Source organism: Poecilia latipinna, unplaced genomic scaffold, assembly GCF_001443285.1.
Source record: "Poecilia latipinna isolate Pla-1442-1.1 unplaced genomic scaffold, P_latipinna-1.0 Scaffold932, whole genome shotgun sequence".
Classification (NCBI taxonomy): domain Eukaryota; kingdom Metazoa; phylum Chordata; class Actinopteri; order Cyprinodontiformes; family Poeciliidae; genus Poecilia; species Poecilia latipinna.
This window is the reverse complement of record NW_015113548.1, coordinates 100675-110805: the sequence shown is the minus strand read 5'-3', so window position 1 is coordinate 110805 and position 10131 is coordinate 100675. Positions and strand designations below refer to the sequence as shown.

Sequence of the window (10131 nt, the reverse complement as noted above, 5' to 3'; positions counted from 1 at the left end):
CGATTGTCATTGAATGTAAATCATTGAAAAGTTCATTTATTTCAGCAAATTAGATCAAAAAGTAAAGTTCATATGTCATACAGAGCCATATATATTTTAATTGGTGTTTTTGTTCAGTTTGATGATTTTGGTTTGCCGATAGGTCTGCATTGATGGGCTGCAGCTTGTGAATTTCACCTCACAATTCTCAGTTTTCCTTCCACTCAACGTTCTATTAAAATGCTTGATTATCCACAGCATTGTGGATAGTCAGCTTCTTCTGATTTTGTGGCTTACCCACCATAGGTCAGTAGTCTTCCCCATGTTTATGTAGGTTATAGCACGGTCATGCTATGAATACATTTCTGTATTTAAAATATGTTTCACTGGTTTCTTGAAACGTTCAAATTGTATGGAAAATTGACTTTTAAGCCACAATCATTAACATTTAAACAGCTGGTTTGACATTTTGAACTGAATTACTGAAATGAATCTTCCTGGTTATATTCTGGTTTGCAGAGATGCACCTGTAGCATCTGCTAAGCATATGAAATTGTGCTTTCTCATTTGAACAATTCTAAGTTTTATTCCTGGGAATTTAATGGAATTGGCCTTTCAGTCAATTGGATATTTTCCGAGTGCCAGATTAGCCTCGTCCTCATTGTTTTGACAGGTCTGAATTAAAGGACTGCGCCAGGTAATTAGCGATTGATCCAGAAAAGCGAAAAAAGAGAGAAAAAACGCCCCTCTCTCTCTCTCTCTCTCTCTCTCTCTCTCTCTTCGAGCTCTCTCCTGTTTCCTTCAGTTACTCTATTAACCGCGTCTCTGACGTCAACGGACGATTAACGTTTCTTATTGGTCCCGGGAGCAGATGGAGGAGTCCTAATGAGCTGGCTGCTACACAGAGAGACCGGGGTTACCGTCTGGGCTGGACCGTCAGAGAAGCAGCGATATCAGCCTCCTCAGACTCGTCGCTCACCGCTCGGTGGCTGAGGCTCCGCGCGTGTCCGCTGCCGTTCCCCTCACCTCCTTCTTCTTCTTCCTCCTCCTCCTCTGCCTCCTGACTGTTTTTTTTTTCCATCTATTCTGACTGCATGTTCAGCCACACCGCCTCCCTCTGCGTCTTTACTTCGGCCGAGCTCCGCCGAACATGGACAGCCGGGTTCTCGAGCATCCTCACGCCCAGTTCGGCGGCTCCTTGGGCGGCCTGGTGGGTTTCCCCTACTCGCTCGGTTCCCACCATCACCACCACCACCACCAGCACGTTTACGAGCTCGCGAGCGGACACCAGCTGCAGTCCGCGGCCGCCGTACCCTTCTCTATAGACGGATTATTAAACGGCTCGTGCTCGGCCTCTGTGGTCACCTCCAGCCCTTTACTCTCATCCGACAACCAGCAGTTCAAACTATCAGGTGAGTCTACCTGCTTTTTTTATTGTTTGTTTTGGGGGGCGGGGGGTATCTGTGGGGTTTAAACTCTAAAGTTTGTTAAATGCAAGTTGTTGAATAAAAATTAGTCTGTATTCCTAAAGCTGGTAAAAGTAGAAGCTATTTATATTAAAAATTGGCAATTACCAAAATAAAGTCATGAAAAAGTTTTTAAAAGATCAAGTTTGGATAAGTTTTGCTGGATAATTTCAATTTTTAAATTGAGGAACACTTAGTATTCCCCCTAAGGGCCCTAACAATGTGAGGCCCTTCGGCTATATTAATACTCTTATGTCATCGCTCATAAATATTGTTCTCTTAGTTTTTGCAAGTTTGTTTTCGTATTTATCTAAAGAGTAATTTTATGTTATTAGCGCTTTATTATTTGCACTTCAATAGAAAATGTTTTAGATATTTATTTCTGTTACCAAATTGGTTTTGGTATTTTATCAAACAACAAATTAAAGCTGGTAATTTTACACCAAGTTGCTCACATTTACTTGTCGACTAGACTTGGCATCAGCATCTCTCAATCTCTCCCTCTCTCTCTTTATGTGTGTGTGTGTTTGTATCTGTCTTTTACACACTCACACACACACACGGCACACACACACACACACAAACAAACAAAAACACGCGCGTCTGCATATGCGCACGCACACGCGCACGTTTTGCAGATTCCGGAGACCCGGATAAGGACAGTCCCGGCTGCAAAAGGAGGAGAACCAGGACGAATTTCACCGGCTGGCAGCTGGAGGAGCTGGAGAAGGCTTTCAACGAGAGTCACTATCCGGATGTGTTCATGCGGGAGGCGCTCGCGCTCAGGCTTGACCTCGTCGAGTCCAGAGTTCAGGTGAGCCAAACGAAATCATCAATCTGATGTTTCTTTTTTATTATTATTTTTTATTTTCTTTCTTGTCAAATTTGGAGCCATTTTTATTGGCTACTCTCAAATTTTTTCAGTTATTATTGAATTTAACAGAAAAAAAAAACCTTCCAGCATGAACACATCTGGAGATAATTGTTGTGTTATGGTCCATAAAACCTGCCCCGTCCTGATGAAGCTGCTTGTCAATAATGAAAGCACCAGAAAAGAGTCTCATTTGAATTTTGCACGTGGGCCATCTATTGATTTATGGGCTAATTAAAACAAGGCTATTTACAAAACGAATCGATAGGTGAAAGGATATGTTACACTTAATTTATTTTGGTTCTATTTTTTTTTTTTTTTTTACTTTATTCATAATTCTGCTAATGGTCTTATTACTTGTGCTTATATTGTGTGATTGAGTTGCAGCACAAATATTTTGTTAAACACATTTTGTATTTGTTAACTATATGTAATTCCCTAAAGAAAGGGAATATATATATATATATATATATATATATATATATGCAACAATAAGAGCAGTAGCTTAACCTGATTTGAGGTGATTTCTACTAGAAAGAAATTGCAGTTTATTTCTTTTTCTAAAATTAATGTCTATTTTTTAGCTACAGATAAAAAGGGTCACAATAAGGTCAATACAGTAAAATAGACAGCTAATTGATGATTTTTAAAAGAGCTGACAATATTTTCAAAAATCCATAAAAGGAGAAAATGCAATTTAAGGCTTTGCTAAAGCGTGAACTTGCATGCACGAAATTTCCTAGCTAATTTATAACAATTTTTATTATTATTAATGTTTACAGTTAAGCTGTTATTTGTTTTAAAGAGCTGTATCTTTGGATATGGGAAACCTGAAACACGCTTTACGTTTCCCATCCGCTTTTCAAGCGCGCGCGACATCCAGTCCGCGCGCTGTTCGCAGCAGTTGCGGGGCACAAACGGAGCTCGCTGTTATTGTATGTTGTTTGGGGATTTTGTTTCTTAAAACCTCAGATTACTGTTCCCTCAAGCTGCTCAGCGCTCCTTTATCACCAGTTTTTTTTTTTTTTTTTTTTTTTTTTTTTTTTTGCCAACGGATGATAGAACCGACATTAACAATTCATAAGAAGCGCCATTGTCGCGCGCGATGTTGGGCCCTCATGCAGTTATTATGCAATTTGTTCGGCGGATCCTACTTGCGCATGCTAAACTCCTGGTGTTATCAGCGGCGAACATGCGGCTGTCAGCGCGCCTTGAGGCCGAGCGGCGGGAGCTGGAAGGCGGGTGGAGGCTCCCTGCCTCGGCTCGGTGAAAGAAGAGGTGGAGGGGGGAGGAGAGGAGGGACTTTGAGGGAGCAGAAGGCTGGGTGTGGATGAACAGACGGGATATGGCTGATTTAGCCATAGAACAGTAAAATTTAATTGGCGGATGTGCCTATTACAGCAGCTCATTGGTAATTAACACCAGCACATCTGTGCACCTGCTGGCCTAAGGCTGTGACCTATGAACTTAAGAGGTCTTAAGGTGTGTAAAGCAGCATTGTACATAAATCCAAGGAGATAAAGAACATGATTGTCTCAAAATTTGGGGGATTTTTTTTGGTTTTTTTTTAATTTTTTTTTTTTTTTTTTTGCCCCCCCCCCCCCCCCCCCTCCTTTCATGCACGTTTTCTCTTACAGCTGTGAAATCTGTTGTTTGATGTTGGGAGATCTGTTATGTTTGATAGTTGTTTTAAAGTATTGAATGTCTTGGCTGACATTGGATGTTTATTTTTATTTTTTTACTCAAGTATACAATTATGGAAAACCTACACAATCAGACACTGCCACAAATATGAATTTATCACAATAATGTAAGGAGAGGCGAGTTTATTTACATAGCACCATTCATACATGAGGTCATTTATAGTGCTTGAAAGGAAAACAATGAAACGAACAAAAATTATGTCATTAAGCAAAAAACGAAATGAAACACTGGAATATTGACTAAAAACAAATACATAAACAGGTAAATCATAATAAAAAATAAACTGCTAAATAATCTCAACCTTTTGGGAAGCATCTCTACTCAGTTTAATAAAAGCAAACAACTCCAATTCATATGTTGTTTCCACTTTGAGAAAGTTCAGATCAGATCAGTTCATAAGAAAGTCAATCCAGTCACACCGAGATAAAAATCACATGCAATGCAGTTTGATCCTAATATCAATGCAAGATCCTAATATCACTGCCAGAGCGAAATGACTACATCAGTGTTATTTATGTCAAAATAAAATGCATTTGTTTTTCTTTTGAAGCATTGTGAGTGACAAAAACTTAAAAACTCAAGCAGGTCAATTTTGTTCTTTTTCTTTTTCCTTCTAAATAAAATAATTGAAACACATCAGATAAAATTCAGTCAGACCTAAATTTTAGTTTTGGGGAAAGAGCTGAGAAAACAGTGAAGTGAGAATAAAATCTTGTTGAAGAGGATGTGAGTCTTAGCATTTGGGGCAACTAAACACTCAGAACCATGTGAAAAAAGTCAAAAGTTATGAACATTCATTAATCCACAACTTCACATTTTTGTAAATTTAGACCAAAACTAAGATGACTACATATGAGTAAATTTTAACCCAAAACTATGACTATGACCAAAACTGAATTAGAACCTCAAAATAACACAGTCATGAAGTGACAATTAGTAAAACGTTTTTTAATGAGCCACTTGACTGCACCAACTGACTGACTTTGTTCGTGGTCAGGTTCTAATACTGTATTGTTACTTTTAATTCATAAATCCATTGAATTACAGATTCATTACAACATTTCACCATAGTGGAAGGAACACTGGATTTATGCTTCAAAATCATTATCTCCAAATCTGATTTTTCTTTCACAAGCAAACATAAACGGACAATAAAGACACAGCACGTTAGTTGAGAATAGATATCAACTACATGATTACACAAAAAAACAAAGAATGCTGATGAGAGTTTCAGCTTTTGGCTGTTCATGAATTAATAATCCACAGCAGGAACAGCAGTCTGATCAGCAGGTATTAGAAAGTGCAGCACAGAACATATAAGAAGAAGAAATTAGATTCAAAATATGAAAATAGTGAAGAAAAAAACAGAAAAATGCAAATGTGTGTGCTCAAAAAACTACTGACGGTTGTCCTGTGCCATCTGTGGCTGGAAGGTTGTTTTATGGAGGGTCGATGTGATTGGGATTACATAATATTTCACAACTAAATTGCTAAACCAACTGAGAAACTAACCCTAGCATGGGGCTATATGGGTAAAAAAACAAATTAAAAAGTGAAATTGGACCATTTCACAGAAAAGGCCAGCATGTAGATTTAATCTGGCTGAAATGTTCAGTCTGGTGTCAGAATAACTTTTCTATTGTCAATTAATTGATAACCATAATTTGAGATGCACCCATCTGATATTAATATCGGCAAAGGCTCCAATATTGGAAAAATATCTACAATGGGTATTGGTGAAAATTGGCTGTCAATAATGGCAGATCTATTCAATCTAATTCTATGCTTTGTGCTCTGAGCATCTTTATACTTTATTTATTTTACATTATATTTAGAATTCCTAATTACAGATGATTTGTCGCAGTTTATTTTTACATGCTTGACCAAGATAGTCAACCTATTGCTTTAGTCAGTTTCAGTTCTTTTTTTATTTATTGGCTTTTAAACTCCTTATTGTACTGATTGAACAAATTAAAGTTTTTACATGTTTAACCAAAATTTTGCAGCTATGGGTGTATTTAAGTGAGCTGTATTGGTGCAGAATTATCAAATAAATGTGTAATTCAGTACATTCATGTGTGTGCTTAAAAAAATAGAAGCTTTTTAAGTCAATTCAGCTCTGTTTTTCTGTATCAGATCAGTATCGGTTGATACTATTCTTCACATATCGGTAATGGAGGGGGAAAAAAATTGATTGGTGCGTCCATAACCATAATAACATCATTCACAGTGACCTGTTGCCTTTTCAATTTGACTTAATTCAGTTTATTTACATAAAGCCAGTTATTACATATGTAATTTCAACACTTCATACAAAACAAATAGCTCCAATTCATGTGTAAAATATGTAATCCATCCAATCATCCTGAAAGATTCAAATTCCTTGTTTTGACACATAGGCCTGCCACAATAAGCAATAAATCAATTAATTGCTTAACATATTAAAACAAGCTCAATAATTTCTATTTGTATTATTTATGATTTTTCTCTTTCTACCAAAAACTGGACGACAAATGTCTTCAGTCTGGTGCTTTTGTCTCAAGTAGCCCTTTTTTTGAAGTCACAATTTTGTTTACAGACTTCAGTATCCATTTTATTTGTTGTTTCTCTTCTTTTGTTTAAAATATCTTAAAGTTCCAGTGTGAAATCTTCATTAGAATTTAAAGCTTCTTAATATTTCAGAATGTGTTCTTGCATTATCATCCATTACCATCTTATTACTTGAAAATGGTCTCAAAACTGTATTATTGTTTATCGAGATAACTTCTGGGACAATTTATCAGCCAGCAAAGTTTGTTCCTGTGACAGACCTAATGCCACAATGCAGCAACATTCAGTTTAAAATGCCTATTGGAAAAAGTTTTCTATGTAGTTGTGTGAGTAAATGTTTACACGCGCTCTCTTTGTGTGTGTGAATAGGTGTGGTTTCAAAACAGACGAGCCAAATGGAGGAAGAAGGAGAACACGAAGAAGGGCCCCGGGCGGCCTGCTCACAACTCCCACCCGACCACCTGCAGCGGCGAGCCCATGGACCCCGAGGAGATCGCGCGGCGGGAGCGCGAGCGGGCCGAGAAGAAGAAACGCAAACAGGAGAGGAAGCTGCTCAAGTCCCAGAACAAGCTCCTGTCAGGCGACAGCTTCCACACGCCGGGCGGCTCCGAAAGCGACAGCGGGGTGTCGCAGTTCACCGACAGCGAGCAGCAGCCGCCGCCACCTTCCATCCACGTGGAACTGCCGGCATCGAGGGGCGAATCCAGCTGTGACCAAACGCGACACGACTTCGGTCCACCGCAAAACCAGCTTAACCAAAGAACCATGGGGGAACCGGAGCAGGTCTCTCCGGGCAGCACGCACGGCCCCGGGGGTCAGAGGTCACCTGGCATGCAAAAGCGGAACCCGTTCAGCGTGGAGAGCCTCCTCTCCGACACCATGCCGCGGCGGAAATCCCAACTGGACTTTTCCTCGCTGCCCAATCAAAGGACGCTGGTGGGCAAAGGGCACTTCCTGCTTTACCCCATCACCCATCAGCCTTTGGGGTTCTTAGTCCCCCAAGCTGCCCTGAAGGCAGCTCCGTGTCAGGAGAACTCTGACAGACTCGCCCAGGGACAGAGGCACTCGCCGAGCGAAGGGAGCCCGGCTCCCTCCGACCTCTCCGCCTTTGGCAGCACCACTGACCGTTTGAACTCAGCGCATACGGAGCACACACACCACAATCACCTCGGTGTTACAGCAGAGGCGGGCGATGCCAGGGACCGTGTCAGCGGCTGCAAAAAGGTGGCCCTCCCTGTTCCTCCACCATCCGACGGTGCGGATCAGACGGTTCTGGTCGGTGAGGACGAGGGGCCGACGGCTCGAACGGAGGTCGAGCAGAGTTCAAAGGAAAGGAGCGCAAGAGAGGAGCTGGGGTCTCCAGGCCTCGGCGAGGCGAACACAGACTGTGGAGAAACACCAGGAACAGATGGAGAGGATGTCGATATGGACTAACACTTTCTAGGAGCAAACACAAACAAAGGACCAGGGAACGAAAAAAAAAAACGCTCCAACCAGTTCAAACATTCCCAAAGCTCTGCCGAGACACTCTGAAACATATCAGGAATCAGGAGACTTGATCTTTTGTTTATTTTCTTTTTTTTCTTTTCAAGGGTATGACGAGTCCAGCCTTTTGAGCAACCCCCTGCCCCCGACACACACCTTTTAGAAGCAGGTTTCGCTCTTTTTCTTTTTCCTTTTTTTCTTTTGTTTTTGTGAACAGCTTGTAAGAAAAACTATAGGCTTCAATAAAACATACACAACAAAAATCCTCAAATATTGTAAAAAAAAAACAACAACAAACAAAAACAACAAAAAAATGAGATAACGATATTTATATGTAAACATTTTTGATAAATAAAGTTATTGTTTTAATTGAATTCAGTTTGTCTCGAGCTTGGAGAGAGAAAAGGATGGTTGACAGAAGCTTTTTGGATCATGGCAGCTTGAGTTTTGTCATGTTACAGCAGAAAATATCCCCCCTCTTTTTGTCCTCCCCCCACCCCCTCTGTGTCGTGAGCCATGCAAGAGCTGGAGCTCAAGTCCGTCTGGCTGTTTGTATTTATTGCTTTAACAAATTTATTCATTTGAAAGGCCGAGCTGGAATGAGGTTAGTGGCCGCGGGCTATAGGACCCTGCGCCTCCTGCTGAGTTTTGATATGAAAGTAATTATTTTCCCACTGGCTGCCGCAGGTCTCCAGGCAGTAACCCCCCCAACCAGCACCCCCACCCAACCCCATACACACACACACACATCCCTTCGTTCTTTTTTTCTCTCCCCTTCTTTCGTTTCAGCCCAAAGGGTTATTAGACATTACCGATTTCCAGTGATATGGAATCACATAAACTTCCTACAATAATAGAATTAGCATGAAAGGCAGGGGTGTCAAATTGAAATGGGAAAATAATAGCCGCGCCAGCTGCACCGTGCCGGTGTGTGTTTACGCGCGCGCGCGCGGGCGCGGGTCGCCGTGCGTGAGCGTGCATAGTCTATTGAGCAGGAGGCGGAGATGGGAGATGGTGGGAGATTCGTGGGGCGGAATTTTCATGAGCTGCCGCGGCTGTCAGACGGCCCTTGTAGTCGGCTATATTAAGATAGATGCTCGATGATATCCCTCATTGTTCTGTCGCTTATATTGATGTTGCTGTGTTATCGCCCTATTGATCATGTGTCGCACATAATAGGACAGGCGCGCGCCCGCCTGCCTCGGTTTTTTTTTTTTTTTTTAACAAAAGCGCCTGGGCCCCTCGTCATTTGTTCTAATAGGACTGTGATTCCCTCCGGGCCGAGACAGATAAAGATATAGGAGGGGACACGGAAGAAAGAAAGTCCGGTGATATGCATTAGTATTCTTTTCTTTTTTTTTTAAACTAACTTCTAGGTCTATACTATAAAAGGGATTTTTGGATAGCATTAAATATTACTAGTCATTAAAAGTAAAACAGAACATTTAGATTATAATCTGACTAAAGATTTTTCACTCTACAATTTGTCTAAAATGGTCATATGCTAATAAACAGACCGAATTTAGACACTGAATCTAATATAGCAATATTAATTAATATTGGCTAATTTTATTGACAATAACTTAAATTTAGTTATTCAATTAAATGAGTTAATTTCTGACTATTCAGTAATGATTTTCTTTCTTATTTGGCATGTTCTCCACGGCAACAAGAAATAAACAATAGCAGTTGGTTTATTAAGGCATATGAGGCTAATATATTGAAATCTATTTTAATATGTAAACATATAAACATTTACCTGTACAACTAGAGCTAATGTCTTCTGTTCTGTGGAAATGACTGCCTCAGGGTTATGAAGATAAACATGCTTGCAGGTTTGACTTTAGCTTTAGCACTTTAGCATAACTAGTTAAGGTTGAATGCAATGTTTTTGAAATATGTTACCACAAAGTAGTACATTAAAATTTTCCCTTAAAATCATTGCTATTTTGTTAATTGCCTACAACTGCCATGGGTGAAGAAGCTTAGCTTGTTAGCATATTTGACATAGCTAAACTTGCTAAAGATTGATAAAATAGCAATATATATATATATATATATATATATATATATATA

The 10131-nt window shown here is 40.1% G+C and overlaps 1 protein-coding gene across 1 annotated transcript; it reads left to right on the top strand.

Annotated features, from left to right (window-relative positions):
* Positions 1-821: 821 nt before the first annotated feature.
* Positions 822-8369, top strand: LOC106957748 (homeobox protein unc-4 homolog). Its single transcript, XM_015049194.1, has 3 exons — positions 822-1391; positions 2084-2259; positions 6940-8369. Exons 1-3 carry the CDS (start codon positions 1130-1132, stop codon positions 8002-8004), a joined length of 1503 nt encoding a protein of 500 aa, XP_014904680.1. The 5' UTR covers positions 822-1129; the 3' UTR covers positions 8005-8369.
* Positions 8370-10131: the final 1762 nt, after the last annotated feature.